This window comes from Pristiophorus japonicus, chromosome 5 (assembly GCF_044704955.1).
Source record: "Pristiophorus japonicus isolate sPriJap1 chromosome 5, sPriJap1.hap1, whole genome shotgun sequence".
Classification (NCBI taxonomy): Eukaryota; Metazoa; Chordata; class Chondrichthyes; family Pristiophoridae; genus Pristiophorus; species Pristiophorus japonicus.
Genome location: NC_091981.1, coordinates 80,241,862 through 80,268,139, shown reverse-complemented (window position 1 = coordinate 80,268,139; position 26,278 = coordinate 80,241,862). Strand labels below are relative to the sequence as shown.

General features: G+C 44.9%; 1 protein-coding gene across 3 annotated transcripts in view; it reads left to right on the top strand.

Annotated features, from left to right (window-relative positions):
• LOC139264385 (triple functional domain protein) overlaps positions 1-26,278 on the top strand; it is a 760,938-nt gene that overhangs the window by 468,748 nt on the left and 265,912 nt on the right. For all 3 annotated transcript variants that reach the window (XM_070880754.1, XM_070880753.1, XM_070880752.1), the window contains 6 exons: positions 16,882-16,997; positions 18,389-18,511; positions 20,711-20,899; positions 22,152-22,267; positions 22,686-22,752; positions 24,821-24,930. In XM_070880754.1, coding sequence (XP_070736855.1) covers positions 16,882-16,997; positions 18,389-18,511; positions 20,711-20,899; positions 22,152-22,267; positions 22,686-22,752; positions 24,821-24,930 — 721 coding nt within the window. The remainder of the gene's footprint in view (positions 1-16,881; positions 16,998-18,388; positions 18,512-20,710; positions 20,900-22,151; positions 22,268-22,685; positions 22,753-24,820; positions 24,931-26,278) is intronic.

Below are 26,278 nucleotides of genomic sequence, written 5' to 3'. Positions count from 1 at the left end.
AGCAATCTAGAGTAAAAATACTTAATTGGAGGAGGGCAAATTTCAGTGGGATGAGCACGGATCTGACCCAGGTAAATTTGAATCAAAGATTGGCAGGCAAAACTGCAGTGGACCAGGGCTGTCTTTAAAGAGGAAATAGTTTGGGTACAGACAAGGTACATTACCACTAGGGGGAAAGGTAGGCCAAGTAAAGTCAGAGCTCCCTGGATGGCGAAAGAGATAGAGAGTAAGATGAAGCAGAAAAAGAGTGTGTATGACGATGTCAGGTCAAGAATACATCTGAGAATGAGGCTAAATATAGAAAGTTCAGAGGAGCAGTGAAAAAGAAAATAAGAGGGGAAAAGAGAGGGTGTGAGAATAGAATGGCAGCTAACAATATAAGATAATCCAAAAGTCTTCTATAGGCATACAGATAGTAAATGGGTAATAAGAGGAGGGTTGGGGCTGATTAGGGACCAAAAAGGAGACCTGCGCATGGAAGCAGAGGGTATGGCTGAGGTACTAAATGAGTACTTTGCACTGTCTTCACCAAGGAAGAAGATGCTGCCAAAGTCATAGTGAAAGAGGCGGTAGTTGAGATATTGGATGTGATAAAAATTGATAAAGAGGAGGTACTAGAAAGGCTGTGTCTGTACTTTAAGTTGATAAGTCATCAGGACCGATGGGATGCATCCTTGGACGCTGAGGGAAGTGAAGGAAGAAATCGCGGAGGTACTGGCCAGAATCTTACAAATCTCCTTCGAAACGGGGGTGGTGCCAGAGGACTGGAGAATTGCAAATGTTATACTCTTGTTCAAAAAAGGGTGTAAAGATAAACCCAGCAACTACAGGCCAGTCAGTTTAACCTCGGTAGTGGGGAAGCTTTTAGAAACGATAATCAGGGACAAAATTAACAGTCATTTGGACAAGTGTGGATTAATTAAGGAAAGCCAGCACTGATTTGTTAAAGACAAATTGTATTTAACCAACTTGATCGAGTTTTTTTGATTAGGTAACAGAGAAGGTTGATGAGGGCAATGCTGTTGATGTGGGTGTACATGGATTTCCAAAAGGCATTTGACAAAGTGCCACATAATAGGCTTGCCAGCAAAGTTGAAGCCCATGGAATAAAAGGGACAGTGGCAGCATGGATACGAAATTGGCTAAGTGACAGGAAACAGAGGGTGAACAGTTGTTTTCCGGACTGGAGGAAGGTATACAGTGGTGTTCCCCAGGGGTACGGTACTAGGACTGCTGCCTTTCTTGATATAAATGTCTTGGATGTGGGTGTACAGGGCACAATTTCAAAATTTGCAGGTGCCACAAAACTTGAAATTATAGTGAACAGTGAGAAGGATAGTGATAAACTTCAAGATGACATAGACTGGTAGAATGGGTGGACTCATGGCAGATGAAATTTAACACAGAAAAGTGTGAAGTGATACATTTTGGTAGAAAGACTCAGGAGAGGAAATATAAACTAAAGGGTGCAATCCTAAATGGGGTGCATGAACAGAGAGACCTAGGGATATATGTGCACAAATCGGTGAACGTGGTAGGGCAGGTTGAGAAAGCAGTTAAAAAGAGCTTCATGAATAGTGGTATAGAGTACAAAAGTGTGAACATTTTGAAGAACATGTATAAAATACTGGTTCGGCTTCAACTGGACTATTGTGTCAAATTATGGACATCGCACTTTAAGAAAGATGTAAAGGTCTTCGAGAGGGTGCAGAAAAGATTTAGGAGAATGATTCCAGGGATGGAGGACTTCAGTTACATGGATAGACTGGAGAAGCTGGGGTTGTTCTCCTTAGAGCAGAGAAGATTCAGAGGAGATTTGATAGAGGTGATTAAAATCATGAATCTGGACAGAGTAGATAGAGAGAAACAGTTCCCATTGGCCAAAGAGTCAGAGGACACAGATTTAAGGTGAATGGCAAAAGGACCAAAGGCGACATAAGAAAAAACATTTTTACGCAGCGAGTGGTTAGGATCTGTAATACACTGCCTGAAAGGGTGCTGGAGGCAGACTCAAACACGGCTTTCAAAAGGGAGTTGGATGAGCACCTGAAAGAAAAAAATTTACAAGGCTACGGGGAAAAGGCAGGGGAATGGGACTAGCAGAGGTGCCCTTGCAGAGAGTCAGCATGGGCCGAATGGTCGTCTTTTGTGCTGTAACCATTCTATGATTAGTAAAACCTCTCATCATAAAGACATCTTCACTGTTCCAAGGAGAACAATCCTAACTTTTCCAGCTTCTCCTCATAACTGATGTCCCTCATCCCTGGTAACATCCTGGAAAACCTCCTCGCTACCTTTTCTGAGGCCTTTACATCTTTCCTGAAGTGTGGTGCCCAGAATTGTCTACAGTACTCTAGCTGTGGCCTAATCAGTGACTTATAAAGTTCTAGCATGATCTCTTTGCTTTTATATTCTATCCCTCTATTTAAAAACCCAAGTAACCCATATGCTTTTTATAACCACCTTATCAACTTGCTTTGCCACTTTTAAGGATTTGTGTGTATGGACACCAAGGTCTCTGCTCATCTATTTTTCAAAATTGTATCTTTCCATACTAGTCATCTCAAAGTCCAACTCTTCACACTTCTCCGCATTGAACTCCATCTGCCATGCTTCTGCCCATTTCACCATCATGTCTGTCATCCTAAAGCCTATAACTATCCTTATCAAAACTACTATTTTATATGTTTATAAAATGTTTAGGGTTCAGTTTACTGCTGTCTGCTAATTTTTTCTCATAACCTCTCTCTGCCTTCCATATGAACTTTTTCCTTCCTGTACTTTCCATAATCTTTCTGGATATGAACTGAATCTTGCTCCTGACATTTGTCATAAGCTTCCCTTTTCATTTTTATTTTAACTTTTATTTTCTTTGTCATCCAGGGTGCATTAGCTTTGAATGTTGTACCTTTTCCCTATAAAAGGAATATGCCTAGTTTGTACCTGAGCTATCTCTTCTCTGAATGTTCTCCTTTGCTCTGATATTGTTTTATCTTGCAATCACATTTTCCAATTTACTTGTGCTAGGTCTCTGCTTAAAGCACTGAAATTAGCTCCTCCCCAATTGAGCATCATTACCGTCAATATTTTCTGGACTCTCTCCATAATTATTTTAAACTGAATGATGTTGTGGTCACTGTTAGCTGGATGATCTCCTCCTGCAACACACTCACTTGCCCTACTTCATTTCCCAGAAACAGTTCCAACACTGCTTCCTTGTTGGACTGGAGACAAATTGATCAAGAAAGTTCTCCTGTATACATATCAGAAATTCGTTACCTCCTTCGTCACTTTTGCTATTTTTCTCAATTCCCGCAGGTCCTGCCGACTTTACCGGCAAGGTCTAATTTGAATGTGACGCCTCGGTTTCCTGCCCGCATCCAGCCAGTTTGAGATACTGGTTGCGCGCGGGCAGGTAGGGCTCAGTTACAAGGGGTTGGTCCGGTGGAGGGATTGTGAGGGAGGAGAGGATCGGCGGGGGCTGGCAATCGGGAGAAGAGAGAGGATCGGTGGGGGAGAGCAATCGGGAGGCGATTGGAGCTGGTTGGGGATCGGCAGGGAAGCAGGGATCCGGGGGGGGGCTAAAGATCGGCGGAGGTCGGGGAGTCGTGGCTGGCTTCATCATCATCGTTGGGAGGGGAGGCCTGGGGGTGGAGAAGGTCGGGGCAGGCCTCGGAATGCGGTCGGAGGCCACGTGGGAGGGGTCTCCAATTGCAGATGGTGGATATGGTTGGGACCCTGGATCCAGGACATAGGTATAAAGCCACTTACCTCCTGGATGCAACAGTCCCTGCTTTGGTTTAACTGCCAGGCTTCACACAATTCGTTCACAGGCAGTTAAATTGAAAATGGAAGGAAAAATAGAGGCTTTCAGCCTCATTACAAAATGTAAATTACGGTAACGCCTCCTGGCAGCAGATTGGTTGCCCTCCCCCCATCCCGTCTTCGAGGAAACCAAAAGTGGGCCGGTTCGAGGTGGGATCAGGTCAGGTATGACACTTTTAACAATTTAGCTGCCCCCACGCTGCAAAATCACCTGTTTTATTTCTTGGAAAATTCCAGCTTGAGATACTAACATCGGATACAGTTAAGTAAAGGCACTGGAAATTATATCTATAAATCTAAACCACGATAGAAACTACTATTTAGTGAAAAAACAAATAATTTAATAAAACAAACAAACACTTACATATTACCCACCAATCCGCTCCCTCTGCGGCAGTGACATCACTTTTGGATTTCTTTCTCAGTTTGCCGCGTTCAGCTCGCACTCTGATTCTCAATATATCCTCGCACTGTTTCCCCTCACACTCGCTCTCACTGACTCTCGCAGTGTTTCCCCTCACACTCGCTCTCACTGACTCTCGCAGTGTTTCCCCTCACACTCGCTCTCACTGACTCTCGCAGTGTTTCCCCTCACACTCGCTCTCACTGACTCTCGCAGTGTTTCCCCTCACACTCGCTCTCACTGACGCTCACACTGTTTCCCCTCACACTCGCTCTCACTGACTCTCGCAGTGTTTCCCCTCACACTCGCTCTCACTGACTCTCGCAGTGTTTCCCCTCACACTCGCTCTCACTGACTCTCGCAGTGTTTCCCCTCACACTCGCTCTCACTGACGCTCACACTGTTTCCCCTCACACTCGCTCTCACTGACGCTCACACTGTTTCCCCTCACACTCGCTCTCACTGACTCTCGCAGTGTTTCCCCTCACACTCGCTCTCACTGACGCTCACACTGTTTCCCCTCACACTCGCTCTCACTGACTCTCGCAGTGTTTCCCCTCACACTCGCTCTCACTGACTCTCGCAGTGTTTCCCCTCACACTCGCTCTGACTGACGCTCACACTGTTTCCCCTCACACTCGCTCTCACTGACGCTCACACTGTTTCCCCTCACACTCGCTCTCACTGACTCTCGCAGTGTTTCCCCTCACACTCGCTCTCACTGACTCTCGCAGTGTTTCCCCTCACACTCGCTCTCACTGACTCTCGCAGTGTTTCCCCTCACACTCGCTCTCACTGACTCTCGCAGTGTTTCCCCTCACACTCGCTCTCACTGACTCTCGCAGTGTTTCCCCTCACACTCGCTCTCACTGACTCTCGCAGTGTTTCCCCTCACACTCGCTCTCACTGACTCTCGTAGTGTTTCCCCTCACACTCGCTCTGACTGACGCTCACACTGTTTCCCCTCACACTCGCTCTCACTGACTCTCGCAGTGTTTCCCCTCACACTCGCTCTGACTGACGCTCACACTGTTTCCCCTCACACTCGCTCTCACTGACTCTCGCAGTGTTTCCCCTCACACTCGCTCTCACTGACTCTCGCAGTGTTTCCCCTCACACTCGCTCTCACTGACTCTCGCACTGTTTCCCCTCACACTCGCTCTCACTGACTCTCGCACTGTTTCCCCTCACACTCGCTCTGACTGACGCTCACACTGTTTCCCCTCACACTCGCTCTGACTGACGCTCACACTGTTTCCCCTCACACTCGCTCTCACTGACTCTCGCAGTGTTTCCCCTCACACTCGCTCTCACTGACTCTCGCACTGTTTCCCCTCACACTCGCTCTCACTGACTCTCGCACTGTTTCCCCTCACACTCGCTCTGACTGACGCTCGCAGTGTTTCCCCTCACACTCGCTCTCACTGACGCTCGCAGTGTTTCCCCTCACACTCGCTCTCACTGACTCTCGCAGTGTTTCCCCTCACACTCGCTCTGACTGACGCTCGCAGTGTTTCCCCTCACACTCGCTCTCACTGACTCTCGCAGTGTTTCCCCTCACACTCGCTCTGACTGACGCTCACACTGTTTCCCCTCACACTCGCTCTCACTGACTCTCGCACTGTTTCCCCTCACACTCGCTCTCACTGACTCTCGCAGTGTTTCCCCTCACACTCGCTCTCACTGACGCTCACACTGTTTCCCCTCACACTCGCTCTCACTGACGCTCACACTGTTTCCCCTCACACTCGCTCTCACTGACTCTCGCAGTGTTTCCCCTCACACTCGCTCTCACTGACTCTCGCAGTGTTTCCCCTCACACTCGCTCTCACTGACTCTCGTAGTGTTTCCCCTCACACTCGCTCTCACTGACTCTCGTAGTGTTTCCCCTCACACTCGCTCTGACTGACGCTCACACTGTTTCCCCTCACACTCGCTCTCACTGACTCTCGCAGTGTTTCCCCTCACACTCGCTCTGACTGACGCTCACACTGTTTCCCCTCACACTCGCTCTGACTGACGCTCACACTGTTTCCCCTCACACTCGCTCTCACTGACGCTCACACTGTTTCCCCTCACACTCGCTCTGACTGACGCTCGCAGTGTTTCCCCTCACACTCGCTCTCACTGACTCTCGCAGTGTTTCCCCTCACACTCGCTCTGACTGACGCTCACACTGTTTCCCCTCACACTCGCTCTCACTGACTCTCGCACTGTTTCCCCTCACACTCGCTCTCACTGACTCTCGCAGTGTTTCCCCTCACACTCGCTCTGACTGACGCTCGCAGTGTTTCCCCTCACACTCGCTCTCACTGACTCTCGCAGTGTTTCCCCTCACACTCGCTCTCACTGACTCTCGCAGTGTTTCCCCTCACACTCGCTCTGACTGACGCTCACACTGTTTCCCCTCACACTCGCTCTCACTGACTCTCGCACTGTTTCCCCTCACACTCGGTCTCACTGACGCTCACACTGTTTCCCCTCACACTCGCTCTCACTGACTCTCGCAGTGTTTCCCCTCACACTCGCTCTCACTGACGCTCACACTGTTTCCCCTCACACTCGCTCTCACTGACTCTCGCACTGTTTCCCCTCACACTCGCTCTCACTGACGCTCACACTGTTTCCCCTCACACTCGCTCTCACTGACGCTCACACTGTTTCCCCTCACACTCGCTCTCACTGACTCTCGCAGTGTTTCCCCTCACACTCGCTCTCACTGACTCTCGCAGTGTTTCCCCTCACACTCGCTCTCACTGACTCTCGCAGTGTTTCCCCTCACACTCGCTCTCACTGACTCTCGCAGTGTTTCCCCTCACACTCGCTCTCACTGACTCTCGCAGTGTTTCCCCTCACACTCGCTCTCACTGACTCTCGCAGTGTTTCCCCTCACACTCGCTCTCACTGACTCTCGCAGTGTTTCCCCTCACACTCGCTCTGACTGACGCTCACACTGTTTCCCCTCACACTCGCTCTCACTGACGCTCACACTGTTTCCCCTCACACTCGCTCTCACTGACTCTCGCAGTGTTTCCCCTCACACTCGCTCTCACTGACGCTCACACTGTTTCCCCTCACACTCGCTCTCACTGACTCTCGCACTGTTTCCCCTCACACTCGCTCTCACTGACGCTCACACTGTTTCCCCTCACACTCGCTCTCACTGACTCTCGCAGTGTTTCCCCTCACACTCGCTCTCACTGACTCTCGCACTGTTTCCCCTCACACTCGCTCTGACTGACGCTCACACTGTTTCCCCTCACACTCGCTCTCACTGACGCTCACACTGTTTCCCCTCGGGCTCGCTCGCTCTCTTTTGCGGAGCTAGAGAGAGGAGGAATGACCTGAGCTAATTTCCATCAGTAGGAAGTGTGTAATGGATATTTGCCTGTTGTATTTAATCAATTAGTGATATAGTTTAGATTTTGTATCATATCAAGACAGGAAACATACTGACATGTTTATTATGACCTGCCCTTCTCTCCTTCTGGCATATCAGAAATTTATTCCTATTCTCTTTTCCAATGCAAATACCTGAAACATCGTGAAGTATTGAAAAAAAACTATGGATAGAACTATGCTGCAGTGCTAAAGACCTGTGCTCTAGAACTAGCCGTATCTCAAGCCAAGCTAGTTCAGTACATGTACAACACTGGCATCTACCTAACAATGTGGAAAATTGCACAGGAATGTCCTGTCTGCAAAAAGCAGGACAATTCCAACCTCACCGTTGCGCATCCCATCAATCTGTTCTCAATCATCAGCGAAGTATTGGAAAGAGTTGTCAATAGTGCCATCAAGCAGCATTTGCTCACCAATAACCTGCTCAACGATGCTCAGTTTCGGTTGCACCAGGACCTTTCGGTTCCAAACCACATTATAGTCTTGGTCCAAACATGGACAAAAGAGCTGAATTTCAGAGGTAAGGTGAGAGTGACATGCTGCCAAGAATGCTGCCTTGACATCAAGGCAACATTCAACCGAGTGTGGCATCAAGGAGCCGAGTAAAATTGATGTCGGTGTGAATCAGGAAAAACTCTCCACTGCTGGACTCGTATCTAGCACAAAGGAAAGATGGTTGCAGTTGTTGCAGGCCAGTCATCTCATCCCCAGGTCATTGCTGCAGGACTTCCTAGGTAGTGTCCTAGGCCCAACCATCTTCAACAATGACCTTCCCGCCATCATAAGTTCAGAAGTAGGGCTGTTATTGCACAGTGTTCAGTTCCATTCGTAATCCCTGAGCTAATAAAGCAGTCCATACCTGCAATGCAGCGCATCCTAGACAACATTCAGGCTTGAACTGATAAGTGGCAAGTAACATTCATGCCACACAAGTGCCAAGCAATGGCAATCTCCAACAAGAGAGAGCCTAACCACCGCTCATTGACAGGGAATGGCGTTGCCAACACCGCCTTGCCCACCTTCAGCATCACGATTCAGTGTCACAATTGATCAGAAACTCAACTGGATCAAGCTAGTGGCTACAGCAGGTCAGAGGCACAGGTTCTGTGGCAAGTGGCTCGCCATCTGACTCCCCAAAGCATCTCCACCACATTACAGGAAGGATGTGATTGCACTAGAGATGGTGCAGAGGAGATTTACGAGGATGTTGCCAGGACTGGAAAACTTTAGCTATAAGGAAAGATTGGATAGGCTGCGGTTGTTTTCCTTGGAACAGAGGAAGTTGAGGTGAGATTTAATTGAGGTGCATAAAATTATGAGGGGCCTAGATAGAGTGGATAGGGGGGACCTATTTCCATTAGCAGAGGGGTGAATAATCAGGGGCATAGATTTAAAGTAGTTGGTGGAAGGATTGTAGGGGAGATGAGGAAACATTTCTTCACCCAGAGGGTGATGGGAGTCTGGAACTCACTGCCTGAAAGGGTGGTAGAGGCAGAAACCCTCTTCCCATTTAAAAGGTACTTGGATGTGCAGTTAAAGACGGACCGAGTGCTGGAAGGTGGGATTAGGCTGGGTAACTCTTTTTCGACCGGCACAAACACAATGGGCCGAATGACCTCCTTCTGTGTCATAATTTTCTATGATTCTATGATCCGCAAGGCACAAGTCAGGAATGTGATGGAAAGCTCTCCACTTGCTTGATGGATGCAGCTGTAACAACACTCAAGATGCTCGACGCCACCAAAGACAAAGCAGCTTGCTTGATCAGCACCTCATTCACTGGCCTTAACATCCACCCCCTCCACTACCATAATTCTGTGGCTCCATTATGTATTCTTCTGCAGCACCTCCTAATCCCACGACCTCCACCACCGATAAGGACAAGGGGTACAAGTACATGGGGACACCATTACCTCCAAGTTGCACACTGTCCTGACTGAGACATATATTCCATTTCACATTTTTTTCTGTATCCTCTGTCTCTACTGCTGTCCCTCCTTTTCTGTCATCAGTATATTTGATCATCCTGCAGTTAGTTTGGTGTCCAGATTATTTATAAAGATTAGTACTGACCCTTTTGGAATTTCACTGAACCCCTTACACCCGTAGTCTGGCATTACACCTCTTAGAAATGCTTTCAGTTTCTTATTCTTTTTAGCTGGTTTCTAATTCAGTCCCATATTCCTGTGACGTTTAGTTTAATTGGAAGACTTCAATATGGAACTTTGTCAAAAACTGTCTGAAAGTCCAAATTCACAATATTCACTTTTCACTTTATCTGTAACATATTTAAAGAAGTAAGGCAACATCTTTCCCTTCTAAATCCAGTGTTATACATGTCGATCTCTTGGGGATTCCATTTGTTGTTGTTGTTGACATTAGGTTTTGCTTTTGATTATATGTAGTCCTGCAGAACATCACCAGTAGTTAATGGTTCTTTCATGACATTACCAATGCCCCACAATTTCCTCCCTGATCTCCTTCAGCACCCTAGGAAATGTATGAACTGACCAAAAGATTTGCCTGTTGTAAGTGCCCCATAATTGTCAAATAACTGTCATGTCTTCAAACTTCTCCGCGATACAGTGTACGACAGAAATTGAATGGCAAGTTAGTATTATCCTTTCTTTGGAGTTCTTTGAGGATGTAACAAGCAGGGTGGATAAGGGGGAACCAGTGTATGTGGTTTATTTGGATTTCCAGAAGGCATTCGATAAGGTGCCACATAAAAGGTTACTGCACAAGATAAAAGTTCACAGGGTTGGGGGTAATATATTAGCATGGATAGAGGATTGGCTAACTAACATAAAACAGAGAATCGGGTGAAATGGGTCATTTTCTGGTTGGCAAACAGTAACTAGTAGAGTGCCGCAGGAATCGGTGCTGGGTTAGGGTTATTAATGACTTGGATGAAGGGACTGAGTGTAATGTAGCCAAGTTTTCTGATGATACAAAGATGGGTGGGAAAGCAAATTGTGAGGAGGACACACAGAATCTGCAAAGGGATATAGACAGGCTAAGTGAGTGGGCAAACATTTGGCAGATGGAGTATAATGTGGAAAAATGTGAGGTTATCCACTTTGGCAAAATAAATAGAAATGCAAATTATAATTTAAATAGAGAAAACTTGCAAATGCTGCAGTACAGAGAGACCTGGGGGTCCTTGTGCATGAAACACAAAAAGTTAATATGCAGGTTCAGCAACTAATCAGGAAGGCAAATGGAATGTTGGCCTTTATTGCAAGGGGGATAGAGTATAAAAGCAGAGAAGTCCTGCTACAACTGTACAGGGTATTGTTGAGGCCAGACCGAGAGTACTGTGTATAGTTTTGGTCTCCGTATTTAAGGAAGGATATACTTGAATTGGAGGCTGTTCAGAGAAGATTCATTAGGTTGATTCCGGAGATAAGGGAGTTGACTTATGAAGATAGGTTGAGTAGATTGGGCCTATACTCATTGGAGTTCAGAAGAATGAGAGGTGATCTTATTGAAACATATAAGATAATGAGGGGGCTCGACAAGGTGGATGCAGAGAGAATATTTTCACTCATGGGGGAATCTAAAACTAGGGGGCATAGTCTCAGAATAAAGGGCTGCCCATTTAAAATTGAGATGAGGAGGAATTTCTTCTCTGTGGGTTGTAAATCTATAGTATTCTCTGCCCCACAGAGCTGTGGAGGCTAGGTCATTGAATATATTTAAGGCGGAGATAGACAGATTTTTTGAGCGATAAGGGAATAAAGTGTTATGGGGAGCGAGCAGGGAAGTGGAGCTGAGTCCATGATCTTATTAAATGGCGGAGCAGGCTCGAGGGGCCAGATGGCCTACTCCTGCTTCTATTTCTTATGTTCTTAAACAACACTTCCAGAAAAACATGTTCATTTAATACTTAAACTATTTTACCTTCACTGATACGTTTATCTTTTGCTATTCTAACTTCCTTTCTAATTGTGGTTTTATAGTTCTGATACCTTTTAACGTCTTCAATTGTACTCATCTTCAGTGTTCTCTCTCCACTTCTAATATTGCTTTTCACGTTTTAGCAAATTCCTATATTCCTCCCAGATCACTCTTTTTGGCCTGTAAGCTTGGTGTAGTTTACTTTTATTTTTATTCAAACATAGAAACATAGAAATTTACAGCGCAGAAGGAGGCCTTTTCGGCTCTTGGTGTCCATGCCGGCCGATAAAGAGCTGCATTGCCCTTGGTCAGCAGCCCTAAAGGTTACATATAAACCTATGTATCAACATTCAGGAAGGATAGAATAAAAGGAAAAGGAGGTGGGGTAGCATTGCTGGTTAAAGAGGAGATTAATGCAATAGTTAGGAAGGACATTAGCTTGGATGATGTGGAATCTATATGGGTAGAGCTGCAGAACACCAAAGGGCAAAAAACTTTAGTGGGAGTTGTGTACAGACCTCCAAACAGTAGTAGTGATGTTGGGGAGGGCATCAAACAGGAAATTAGGGGTGCATGCAATAAAGGTGCAGCAGTTATAATGGGTGACTTTAATATGCACATAGATTGGGCTAACCAAACTGGAAGCAATACGGTGGAGGAGGATTTCCTGGAGTGCATAAGGGATGGTTTTCTAGACCAATATGTCGAGGAACCAACTAGGGGGGAAGCCATTTTAGACTGGGTGTTGTATAATGAGAGAGGATTAATTAGCAATCTCGTTGTGCGAGGCCCCTTGGGGAACAGTGACCATAATATGGTGGAATTCTGCATTAGGATGGAGAATGAAACAGTTAATTCAGAGACCATGGTCCAGAACTTAAAGAAGGGTAACTTTGAAGGTATGAGACGTGAATTGGCTAGGATAGATTGGCGAATGATACTTAAGGGGTTGACTGTGGATGGGCAATGGCAGACATTTAGAGACCGCATGGATGAACTACAACAATTGTACATTCCTGTCTGGCGTAAAACTAAAAAAGGGAAGGTGGCTCAACCGTGGCTATCAAGGGAAATCAGGGATAGTATTAAAGCCAAGGAAGTGGCATACAAATTGGCCAGAAATAGCAGCGAACCCAGGGACTGGTAGAAATTTAGAACTCAGCAGAGGAGGACAAAGGGTTTGATTAGGGCAGGGAAAATGGAGTACGAGAAGAAGCTTGCAGAGAACATTAAGACGGATTGCAAAAGTTTCTATAGATATGTAAAGAGAAAAAGGTTAGTAAAGACAAACGTAGGTCCCCTGCAGTCAGAATCAGGGGAAGTCATAACGGGGAACAAAGAAATGGCAGACCAATTGAACAAGTACTTTGGTTCGCTATTCACCAAGGAGGACACAAACAACCTTCCGGATATAAAAGGGGTCAGAGGGTCTAGTAAGGAGGAGGAACTGAGGGAAATCCTTATTAGTCGGGAAATTGTGTTGGGGAAATTGATGGGATTGAAGGCCGATAAATCCCCAGGGCCTGATGGACTGCATCCCAGAGTACTTAAGGAGGTGGCCTTGGAAATAGTGGATGCATTGACAGTCATTTTCCAACATTCCATTGACTCTGGATCAGTTCCTATCGAGTGGAGGGTAGCCAATGTAACCCCACTTTTTAAAAAAAGGAGGGAGAGAGAAAACAGGGAACTATAGACCGGTCAGCCTGACCTCAGTAGTGGGTAAAATGATGAAATCAATTATTAAGGATGTCATAGCAGTGCATTTGGAAAGAGGTGACATGATAGGTCCAAGTCAGCATGGATTTGTGAAAGGGAAATCATGCTTGACAAATCTTCTGGAATTTTTTGAGGATGTTTCCAGTAGAGTGAACAAGGGAGAACCAGTTGATGTGGTATATTTGGACTTTCAGAAGGCTTTCGACAAGGTCCCACACAAGAGATTAATGTGCAAAGTTAAAGCACATGGGATTGGGGGTAGTGTGCTGACGTGGATTGAGAACTGGTTGTCAGACAGGAAGCAAAGAGTAGGAGTAAATGGGTACTTTTCAGAATGGCAGGCAGTGACTAGTGGGGTACCGCAAGGTTCTGTGCTGGGGCCCCAGCTGTTTACATTGTACATTAATGATTTAGACGAGGGGATTAAATGTAGTATCTCCAAATTTGCGGATGACACTAAGTTGGGTGGCAGTGTGAGCTGCGAGGAGGATGCTATGAGGCTGCAGAGTGACTTGGATAGGTTAGGTGAGTGGGCAAATGCATGGCAGATGAAGTATAATGTGGATAAATGTGAGGTTATCCACTTTGGTGGTAAAAACAGAGAGACAGACTATTATCTGAATGGTGACAGATTAGGAAAAGGAGAGGTGCAACGAGACCTGGGTGTCATGGTACATCAGTCATTGAAGGTTGGCATGCAGGTACAGCAGGCGGTTAAGAAAGCAAATGGCATGTTGGCCTTCATAGCGAGGGGATTTGAGTACAGGGGCAGGGAGGTGTTGCTACAGTTATACAGGGCCTTGGTGAGGCCACACCTGGAGTATTATGTACAGTTTTGGTCTCCTAACTTGAGGAAGGACATTCTTGCTATTGAGGGAGTGCAGCAAAGGTTCACCAGACTGATTCCCGGGATGGTAGGACTGACCTATCAAGAAAGACTGGATCAACTGGGCTTGTACTCACTGAGTTCAGAAGAATGAGAGGGGACCTCATGGAAACGTTTAAAATCCTGACGGGTTTAGACAGGTTAGATGCAGGAAGAATGTTTCCAATGTTGGGGAAGTCCAGAACCAGGGGTCACAGTCTAAGGATAAGGGGTAAGCCATTTCGTACCGAAATGAAGAGAAACGTCTTCACCCAGAGAATGGTGAACCTGTGGAATTCTCTACCACAGAAAGTTGTTGAGGCCAATTCACTAAATATATTCAAAAGGGAGTTAGATTAAGTCCTTACTACTAGGGGGATCAAGGGGTATGGCGAGAAAGCAGGAAGGGGGTACTGAAGTTCCATGAACTCATTGAATGGCAGTGCAGGCTAGAAGGGCCAAATGGCCTACTCCTGCACCTATGTTTCTATGTTTCTATGAACAATGACGGAAAGGCAAAGAGCATCCAACCCAACCAGTCCGCCTCGCACAACTGCGACATCCGTTATACTGAAAACATCTGCACTCCACCCCAACCAGAGCCATTTGATCTCCTGGGAGAGGCAAAAACCAGATAAAAACCCAGGCCAATTTAGGGAGAAAAATATCTGGGAAAATTCCTCTCCGACCCATCCAGGCGATCGAAACTAGTCCAGGAGATCACCCTGGCTGTATTCTATTCCCTGCAGTACTTACCATTATATCTGCGCTGTCCAACCAAAGGTCATCCAGTCTAATCCCAATTACCAGGTCTAGGTCCGTAACCCTACAGGTTACGGCACTTCAAATGCCCATCCAACCATCTCTTAAAAGTGGTGAGGGTTTCTGCATCCACCACTCTTCCAGGCAGCGAGTTCCAGATCCCCACAACCCTCTGCGTAAAGAAGCCTCCCCTCAAATTCCCTCTAAACCTTCCACCTTAAAGCTATGCCCCCTCGTAATAGACCCCTCCACCAATGGCAATAAACCCTTACTATCCACTATGTCCAGGCCTCTTAATATTTTGTACACCTCAATGAGGTCTCTTTTCAACCTCCTCTGTTCCAATGAGAACAAATCCAGCCTATCCAATCTGTTCTCATAACTACGATTCTCCATTCCAGGCAGCATCCTAGTAAATCTCTGCACCCTCTCTAGTGCAATCACATCCTTCCTATAATACGGTGACCAGAACTGCACGCAGTACTCCAGCTGTGGCCTAACCAAAGTATTATACAATTTAAGCATAACCTCCCTGCTCTTCTATTCTATGCCTCGGCCAATAAAGGCAAGCATTCCGTATGCCGCCTTAACCACCTTATCCAACTGGCCTGCTACTTTCAGGGATCTGTGGACAAGCACTCCAAGGTCCCTTTGGTCATCTTACACTATTAAGCGGCCTACCACTTAATATGTATACCCTTTCCTTATTAGCCCTCCCAAAGTGCATCACATCACACTTCTCTGAATTAAATTCCATTTGCCACTGCTCTGCCCACCTGACCAGTAGATTGATATTCTCCTGCAGCCCATGACTTTCCTCTCGGACCTCCGAACACTCGACCTCTCGGACCTCCGACCACTCGGCCCCTCGGACCTCCGACCACTCGACCCCTCGGACCTCCGACCACTCGACCTCTCGGACCTCCGACCACTCGACCTCTCGGACCTCCGACCACACGACCTCTCGAACCTCCGACCATGCGACCTCTCTGACCTCCGACCATGCGACCTCTCGGACCTCCAACCACGCGACCCCTCGGACCGCCGACCCCTCAGACCGCCGACCCCTCGGACCTCCGACCACTCGGACCTCCGACCGCCCGACCCCTCGGACCTCTGACCACTCGACCCCTCGGACCTCCGACCGCTCGACCCCTCGGACCACTCGACTCCTCGGACCTCCGACCACGCGACCCCTCGGACCTCCGACCCCTCAGACCTCCGACCGCTCGACCCCTCTGACCACTCGACCCCTTGGACCTCCGACCACTCGACCCCTCGGACCTCCGAATTCTCGACTTCTCGAACTCTCGGCCCTCCGAACTCCCGACCTCTCGGACCTCCGAATTCTCGAACTCTCGGACCTCCGACCTCTCCACCTTCACATCTTAATTGGTGTGTTCATTCATTTTTGAGGATGTTTATTTAAGTATTTTTTCCTGGGTACAACATCTGTGTCTCATGAAAAATTTTACAATTGTATGCACTTCCTGTACCCAAAACCTTACTTCCTGTTGGCTCCATTGGAGTCGAGCAAGAGATCACTGGTGCCTGCTCTGCTGGCCTCACCCTTGTCTCTCTGTGAACGCCTCCCGCCCTACAAGCCTTGCCCCTGAGCTCTGCATTCTTCTGACTTTAACCTCTTGTACATCTTCCTCCCTTCCCCTTACACCATCATTAAGGGGCGTGCCTTCAGCTGCCTAGGCCTTAAATCTCTCCCATCACCTCCTCCTCCTTTAACACTCTCCTTAAAATCTACCTCTTTGACCTCTCCTAATATTTTTGATTGCGCCTCTATGAAGTGTTTGGAATGCTTTTCTATATTAAGGGCACCATATAAAAGTGAATCATTATCTTTCCTAGGGATCTGTAGTACACCCCTACTGTTAATTACATCCTCTGCCTGTTTGTTAACTTGCAGATTTATTTTCTTATTTGAACTCAAATTGGTATAATCATATCGACTTTCTGAATGTTAATGTGGTAACATCTTTGCATGCTACAGACATTCTTAACGAGTTATTGCAAAGGGAGAATCGGGTGTTGCATTTTTGGACCATGAGGAAGAAGAGACTGGACCAGTGCCAGCAGTATGTGGTCTTTGAGAGGAGTGCTAAACAGGTAAGTAATGTACTTCGTAGCGGTTTTGTGTTAATTAAGAAGTTGTTATTAATTCAAGTCGACTATTAGAATTATTTTCCACTGTTAAGCAAATGAAACGCTTCTGACACAAAAACAGAAAATGTGTACAAACCCGAAGCATTAGAACCTGTCTTTTCTCTTGGTAGATTCTAACAGACATCCTGTGTACTTCCAGTCATTTTAAAAGATTCAATTTCTTGCACTTTCATTTTTATTTGAAACCCCTTTAATAAATTTTAACTCTGGGACAATAGAAGTTTGGAAAAAAAAATAATGAGGAATGTACTTCTCACTTATCTTTCACACTTAAGCAGTTTTCCATTCTTGAGTTAACAATGACAAATTTAACTTTAAATAAATGCCATGTACGTAATGAAAGCACAGTCTTAAGTAAGTTTGAATATTTATGTTTTTTCAATACCATTGCTTTTTCCATCATGCAGACAAAAGTAAAATATTTTACCTGAGAATGAAATGTGAAATAGATAACAATCGACTAATTTATTTTATGTTATATGGTTAGATTGCTCAGATGTATTTACATTTCACACAAACAAATAAACATATCATTTAGAATCGGTTAAATTTATATTAAAGCATGATTCGTGTTATGTAAATATTATGGAAAATATCTTTCACACTAATAGGGAAAGTAAGTGTTAAAATCTAGTATTTCTGTACTCAGTCTAGTAAACAACCCTAACTCTGAAAATACACAGCTCCACTAGTAATCTGGACTAGAAATCATTAGATTAGTAAAAGAATGTTTGAAGTGTAAAGTGCACAATCTAGATGTACTGATTTGCAGCAACCTGTGCCACTCACTGAGTAATTTTGAATTGTTAACTTTTATATACTTGACTAAGCTGAGTTTCAACCCTATTGAATGAAGACATAAATAAGAAAATACGGCGTTCAAGTTGTAATATTGTAACTGACCCTAACTGCCTGTAGCAGCTTCTTGCCCAGTAAATGCTGTACACTTTACAGTCTGGTCTTCTGAGTACGCTAAAATGTAGAGAAATCTATGTATCAACAAAACATTAGAGATTGTCACAGACCAATGATTAGACATTGTAATAATTCAGAAAGATTTAACACAGCCTTGCTGAAGTGAGTATATACATGCTATAATGTCTCATTATGTAGTTTAGAATGTAATATGATAACACTGAGTGTGTGGAAAGAGATGGAACTACATTCAAGTACTGCAGGTGAAAAGTATATCCAGAAGTGTTTAATCCAACATTGCTGAAAAATTAACGCTAAAAATGTTATAGTTAGTGTATATTGGTCCTCATTTAATGTGATTTAAATTTACTTTTGTAAATACCTCTTCATGTGACATAGTACGCTTCAATTATTTGTAGGCTCTGGAGTGGATCCATGATACTGGGGAGTTTTATCTGTCCACACACACATCCACAGGCTCCAGCATCCCACACACTCAAGAGCTTTTAAAAGAACATGAAGAGTTCCAAATTACTGCAAAGGTAAGCAGACTGCCTGTGTTTGAAAGAACATTGTACATTCAGCCCATAAGTGGAACAAAGCCTGGATTTTTATTTTGCTATAGTATTTTTATGTGGAATAGGGGCCTGAGTTCTGAAGTTTAATCTGTTGATGATGAACATGTATTGAAACCTTTGATAGCTGAGTTTCCACATAAGGCACAGATGTAAATGGGGAAAAATGTACCTCCATTTTGAAAATTAGACGTTCAGTGCCTGAATTTCAGTTCAATAATTTGAGGATTTGAGCATTCAAAAGCTATCATGGATGAAGAATTTGAGGGCAGTTATGCCAGGTTGCACTTTCTAGTGAATGTAGTGTAATTGCTGCCAGATTAATGATGTTTAAGGATGTAACATTATATCCTCTTATTAATTCTAGCTATTTATTTTCTTGGTTAGTTTAACTTCTTGTGCTGTTATATGCGGGGTTATGTTTGTTAAGTATCATACAACTTACCTGCAACTTGGCATTGCTTTTCAAATGGTCTTGTATGACAATAACACCTTTACTTAACCCATAATATCAATGTTCTAATATATGTAACTCTTACTAGCTGCAAAGATAGTGGATAAGTGGCTGCTGAGATAGTGGATGCGTTGGTTGCAATCTACCAAAATTCCCTGGATTCTGGAGGGGTTCCAGCGGATTGGAAAACCGCAAATGTAAAGCCCCTATTTAAAAAAAGGAGGGAGATAGAAAGCAGGAAACTATAGACCAGTTAGCCTATCTGTCGTTGGGAAATGCTAGAGTCCATTATTAAGGAAGCAGTAGCAAGACATTTGGAAAAGCATAATACAGTCAAGCAGAGTCAGCATAGTTTTATGAAAGGGAAATTATGTTTGACAAGTTTGCTGGAGTTCTTTGAGGATGTAACGAGCAGAATGGATAAGGGAGAACCAGTTGATGTGGTGTATTTGGATTTCCAGAATGCATTCGATAAGGTGCCACATAAGAGGTTACTGCAGAAGATAAGAGCTCACGGGGCTAGGGGTAATATATTAGCATGAATAGAGGATTGGCTAACTAACAGAAAACAGAGAGTCGGGATAACTGGGTTGGCAAATGGTAACTGGTGGAATGCCACAGGGATTCGGTGCTGGGGCGTCAACTATTTACAATCTATATTAATGACTTGGATGAAGGGACTGAGTGTCATATAGCCAAGTTTGCTGATGATGCAAAGATGGGTGGGAAAGCAAGTTGCGAAGAGGATGCAAAAAATCTGCAAAGGGATATAGACAGGCTAAGTGAGTGGGCAAACATTTGACAGATGGAGTATAATGTAGGAAAATGTGAGGTTATCCACTTCGACAGGAAAAATAAAAAAGCAAATTATTATTTAAATGGAGAGAGATTGCAAAATGCTGCAGTACAGAGGGACCTGGGTATCCTTGTGCATGAAACACAAAAAGATTGTATGCAGGTACAGCAAGTAATCAGGAAGGCAAATGAAAAGTTGGCCTTTATTGCAAGGGGGCTGGAGTATAAAAGCAGGGAAGTCCTGCTACAACTGTACAGATAAGACCACATCTAGAGTACTGCATACAGTTTTGGACTCCTGAAGGAGGGATATACTTGCATTGGAGGTAGTTCAGAGAAAGTTCACGAGGTTGATTCCTGAGATGAAGGGATTGACTTATGAAGAAAGGTTGAGCAGGTTGGGTCTATACTCATAGGAGTTTAGAAGAATGAGACATTATCTTATTGAAACATATAAGATACTGAGGGGGCTCGACAAGGTAGATGCAGAGAGGATGTTTCCCCTTGTGGGAGCATCTAGAATTAGGAGGCATAGTTTAAGAATTAAGGGGTCGCCCATTTAGAACTGAGATGAGGAAGAATTTCTTCTCTCAGAGGGTCGTGAATCTGTGGAATTCTCTGTTCCAGAGAGCTCTGGAGGCTGGGTCATTGAATATATTTAAGATGGAGATAGACAGATTTTTGAACGATAAGGGAGTGCAAGATTATGGGGAGTGGGCAGGGAAGTGGAGCTGAGCCCATGATCAGATCAGTCATGATCTTATTAAATGGCAGAGCAGGCCAACTCCTTCTATTTCTTATCTTCTTATGTTCATACACAAGGTAATCTTACTGTTCATGCTTGAGTTGTCATGGCTATTCATAAAAAGAAAATGGCAGTGCCAACATTTTAAACTTGTTTCTGTTCTTATTTACAGCAAACCAAAGATCGTGTAAAGCTGTTGATACAGCTGGCTGATGGCTTTTGTGAAAAAGGGCACTCCCATGCAATGGAAATCAAAAATTGGGTCACAGCAGTAGATAAGCGATATCGGGATTTCTCCCTTCGCATGGAGAAATATCGTGTAGCGTTAGAAAAAGCACTGGGGATCTCAGACTCCAAGCCGGTGAGTTAATGCGGCAACTGGATAGTCTGTCCTTTTACTTTCATTGGGCTCAATTTTGGCCCACCCCGTTTTTCGGCGCACTTACCGGAGCTGCGCCGCTTTGCTCCGTTCAGAAGTGCGCCGAAAAAGTTTCTCCCCACTTTGGCCGCTGTCCGGCCTCCTCCCTGTGGTTGCGCAGCGTGGCCAATCAAGTAGTGGGTGGAGCCAGCGTCCTGTGCCAGAAAATAGTGCCAGGACATCTGCACATGTGTAGTGAAGTGTCCGTGCATGTGCAGTAGCTCCTCGCCCCCAGCCTCTCCGTGTCTTGCTGCAGCCGCTGTATGTGGGACCCGGTGCCGGCCAAATGTTGTTGTGAGTAGGGGGAGTTGATTTGAAGCTTTAATCATCTAGAAATCGCACCGGGAGGCCACTCGGCCAGGGCTAGGGGCCAGCGGGCAGGCAGGAGAACTGATAGTGCTCCTGCCTGGATGATTTCTATCAGTTCTCCTGCCCGCCCGCTGGCCCCTAGCCCTGGCCGAATGGCCTCCCGGTGCGATCGATCCAGTATAATCATTGCAAACAAATAGTTGTTTCAATTAGTTGTGAGATTAGGGCAATTTAATTCAACTGTGTTTTACTTTTTTTATTTTTGTAGTTTAAGCTTCCATGAATACTTCTGTTGTATAGTAAATTAACTTTGCAAAGTTTGTCATATGATGCCCTGTATAGCTGTTTGATCCTATTCACATCTTTAGTCATTAAGTTTCTTTATTAGTGACCAAATTAAATTTTAGTCTTTTGAAACTCACTCGGCCAGGGCTCTGGGCAGGCAGGCAGGAGAACTGATAGTGCTCCTGCCTGGATGATTTCTATCAGTTCTCCTGCCCGCCCCTAGCCCAGGCCGAATGGCCTCCGATGTAGCTACCTGTGCTGATTTCTTAACTCTGCAAGGGTTTTCTGAAGTGGCTACATACGCTGGCCTAAGTAGATTTGGAATAACTATTAGCTGGTCAAAGTTTCCTAAATGGGCAGAACTGGCTTAGGTGGCTGGTAACGCCCTCTTTTGAGAGAAAAAGCTAAACTAAAAAAATCGGAACTAACTCACTTACACTGGTGGAAATTGAATGTGCAAAATGGGGATTTTTAAGTTACGCCAGAAAAAACAAGTTACTCCAAAAAATAACGGAGCAACTCCTGGCCAAAATTGAGCCTTATATCTTTATCACATGTGTTTAGAGAACTCCTGTACGCTTTTCTCCACCTCCCAATGCAGAGCAAAGATTTACAATTGGACATCATCCCAGCGAGTGCTCCTGGTTCAGAGGTGAAACTCCGTGACGCCGCCCATGAGCTTAATGAAGAAAGGCGTAAATCAGCTCGCAGGAAAGAGTATGTTTTGATTTCTCTCAAGTTGTTGTTCTGAGATTTTCAGTCCTGATGTAAGACAATTAATTTGTATTTAATTGTTTTACAGAATCTGCTCCTTTTACATGTTTACCAATCTGTAGTCATGGGCATTTTAACTAAGTTTGATAAAGCACTGTAAATTCAAACATTTTATTGTAAAATGGAAGCTATTCTATCAAATAGAAATGGTAGAACATGTTACCCAAACTATGTTGTCTGCTCCGCTTTAAAGTTATGTATAAATGGTAAATAATGCAACCTTAAGACTGTTAAACGCCTAAACGCGGGTTTGATTTCTGTAAGTCAGGTGGGTAAGTGGGAATTGATTAATATTACTTTTAAACCATTGGAAAATAATAATTATAAATTCTGACAATGTAATCTATCCCTTTGTCCTCAGATTCATTATGGCTGAACTGATCCAAACTGAAAAAGCTTATGTACGAGATCTTCGAGAGTGTTTGGAAGTAAGTTTCTCTTATAACTGTTTGTAGGCTACACTTGTAGAAATAATATGCTATGTTGCAAAAATCCTATAACTCAGGTGTCTTTGCCACTTATTGAGTGATTGGTATATTTAATGATTTTTATGGTTGATATTAAGGGCCCAAGTTTCCACACGCGCCTAGAATGGCGCAGTCCCGACCTGGACGCCCGTTTTTCGCGCCACAAAGTGCGCCTAAAAAAATCCTTGGTATTTTCCACCTCTCTGCAGGTCCTCTGGCCCTCGGCGCAGCACAACACGGGGGGACGGAGCCAGGTCCCTGCGCTGAAAACAGTGCCGGGACCTCTGCACATGCGCGCTACAGTGGGCAAGGTCCAGGCGCCCGAAACTGTGTGGGAGGGGCCCGAAGCACGCAGCCCCTAGCCCTGGCCGAATGGCCTCACTGGGGCTGCGTGAATAAGGCTCTTCCCACGGCCAGCTCCTGCTCTCCTCTCCCCCCCCCCCCCCCCCCGGACCCGACCCGACACCCGCTTCCCCCCCCCCCCCCCCCCGGACCCGACCCGACACCCGCTTCCCCCCCCCCCCCCCCCCCCCGGACCCGACCCGACACCCGCTTCCCCCCCCTCCCCCGGACTGGACCCGACTCCCGCCCCCTGACCCGGCCCCCCCCCCCGACTCCCGCTCCGCCGTCCGCCCCCCCCCGACCCGACCCGACCCGCGCTCCTGCTCCCGCTCCCTCCCCGTCCCGACTCGACCCGACCCGACCCGACTCCCGCTCCCCTGCCCCCGGACTGGATCCGACCTGACCTCCCCCTCTCTCCCTCCCTTCCCCCCTCTATCTCCCTCCCTCCCCCCCTCTCTCTCCCTCCCTCACCCCCTTTCTCTCCCTCCCTCCACCCCTCTCTCTCCCTCCCTCCCCCTGAACCGAACCGAACCGCCCCATTCCGACCCAACGCCACCTACCTGTAAATCTGTTGCTGGGGACGGGCCCTGCCCGAAGTCTCGGGCCGGCCCGTTCAGCCTTCAGTCCCGAAAGGCCTGTCTGAAGCACTTTCACACAGGTAGGAAGATGGTTTATTTAATCTTTTCTTTGCTTATAAATGTTTATTCAGGTTGGATTTATTTGTATAAGTATAAATAAGGATTTATTATAGAATTTAATGACTTCTCTCCCCCCCCCCCCCACCTTGTTCTGGACGCCTAATTTGTAACCTGCGCCTGATTTTTTAATGTGTAGAACAGGTTTTTTCAGTTCTACAAAAATCTTCACTTGCTCCATTCTAAGTTAGTTTGGAGTACGTTTTCACTGTGGAAACTTTGAAATCAGGCATCAGTGCCCGGACACGCCCCCTTTTGAAGAAAAAATTCTGTTCCAAAGTAGAACTGTTCTACCTGACTAGAACTGCAGAAAAAAAAATGTGGAGAATTGCGATTTCTAATATAGTCCGTTCTCCACCAGTTGCTCCTAAAAATCAGGCGCAAATCATGTGGAAACTTGGGCCCTAAAAGTTAGTTTGGAAAAATGTTGTGATCTTTTGCATAGATGTAGTCTCCTGTTTCAAGAATCAGTTAAAGCTGAAATACTCTACAAATATGCAATATTTTTGAAAATTTCTAATCCTAATGTTTTTTTATCCATGGTTGCAGTAATTTTGCAGAATCAGTTTCTTTCCTTCTGAACATTTGTCCATCTTACTATGTACAAACTAATCTGTTATCCATTGGCACCATTTATTATTGATGGTCAGAGCCAGAAATGACGTTATTTACAGATCTAGATCTTGCTTAGAAACTTGAAAATATTGTTAAAGTATGAATTTTTGAAAGTAACACACTTTAAACATTATCAAATATAGCTTTGAGAAGAATGAAAGGTAATCCTTCTATCCTTTAACCTGGAAGATAAGTTTTTCCTTTTTCAAAAGGTAATTTTCTCTTACCCAATCGAGAGAGACCTTTTTCATTAGGAATTCCTAACATTTTTAGTCGTAAAGTAGTTAATTATGTTTCACTGTTATAAAGAAATAACTGTTTACAATTACTGTGCTCAGTGTACATCCCTCAAAAATGTTTTTCTTTTTCTAAACTAGACATATCTCTGGGAAATGACCAGTGGTGTAGATGAAATTCCACCTGGGATTGTAAATAAAGAACATGTAATATTTGGTAACATGCAGGAAATCTATGAATTCCATAATAAGTAAGTATGCTTGATATATGACATAGCAGTTTTTTTGCACAGCTCACATTTGCAAGTTCTACGAACAAATTGCACTATAAACCAGAAACATTTGTTTTTCAAATCATCCATTCTGGTTCGAGTGGAACTGGGGGTGGAAATGCTAAAAGATTTATGTTTTTGTGGTGTCTATCCAAGAATACTAAATTCTCATTTCAAAAACTTCAAAATGCTTTGTCAAAGGGTAGTGTTTTGGAATAGGCCTGCATGCCACCATGGAATGGTGAAATGTTATTTTGATGCCTTACTCCACTGAGTGACCCGATCGTAGTCATGCTGTGAAAAGCTGCCAGAGGTCAGGTGGGATCATTTCCAAATCTTCTCAGCAACATTGAAGACTTTTAGAACTATCATTGTAGCAATTGATTTGTTTGAAATCTTTCTGTATTTGAACATAAATTCGTGGCCCCATTAATACACAAGGATAGTATTGAATTATATCACCAAACTTGGGAAGGGCTTCATTCTCATCAAACTCAGTTCTTTCTTCGTAATAAATTAATTGGGAACTGTGTTTATATAGGTTTTATTTGTCCATCATCAGACATTGGATGAATTAAAAATAATGAAATAGAAGGAACTTTACATATGATTGCAAACACCCTTACCATTGTCCTGATCTAAAGCTCACTTGAAAAGTCACCTAATATGTATTGCTGGTGCAAAATGCATGTTTTGAAATTATAATCAACAATAACTTGCCTTGAGAGTCTAGGCACATAACAGCGACAGATGCTGAGCACTAGTAGGAGAGGTGACAAATGCCAGAGTTGAAGGGATAGGTTTCGAGTATGTTTTTGAAGTTAGGGAAAGAGATAGTTTATGGAGAGAGTTCTAGAGTATAGGGCCAAGTTGGCTGAAAGCTCTGCCATAAAAGGTAGAGCGAAGGAACGGGGGGATACACAGAGACCAGAATTGGAAACAGAAGGCACCAGCTAGAGAAAGTTCCAGAGATAGAATGGGTTGAAGCCATGGAAAGATTTACAAATGAGGATTTGAATTAATTGGAGATAATGAGGCACTGGAGGCCAGCGATGGAAGGTGATAAACGAATGGGACTTAATGCAGGATAAGATGTGGGCAGTGGTGCCATGGACAAGTATACAGATACTAAAATAGCACAGATTTATTCTAGAAGATGTTTATATTTACTCTAAATTAATTAATGTATTTGTATTTAATTTTCATTTTGTTGAGTGATCTCCAGTATTACTCTGACTACTTTCAAGGAAGATTCCTGAGCCTTCTCACATTTCCAGTTTTATCATGAATTATCTGAGGCTTTCCCAAAGTGCATGCTTCATAAGCT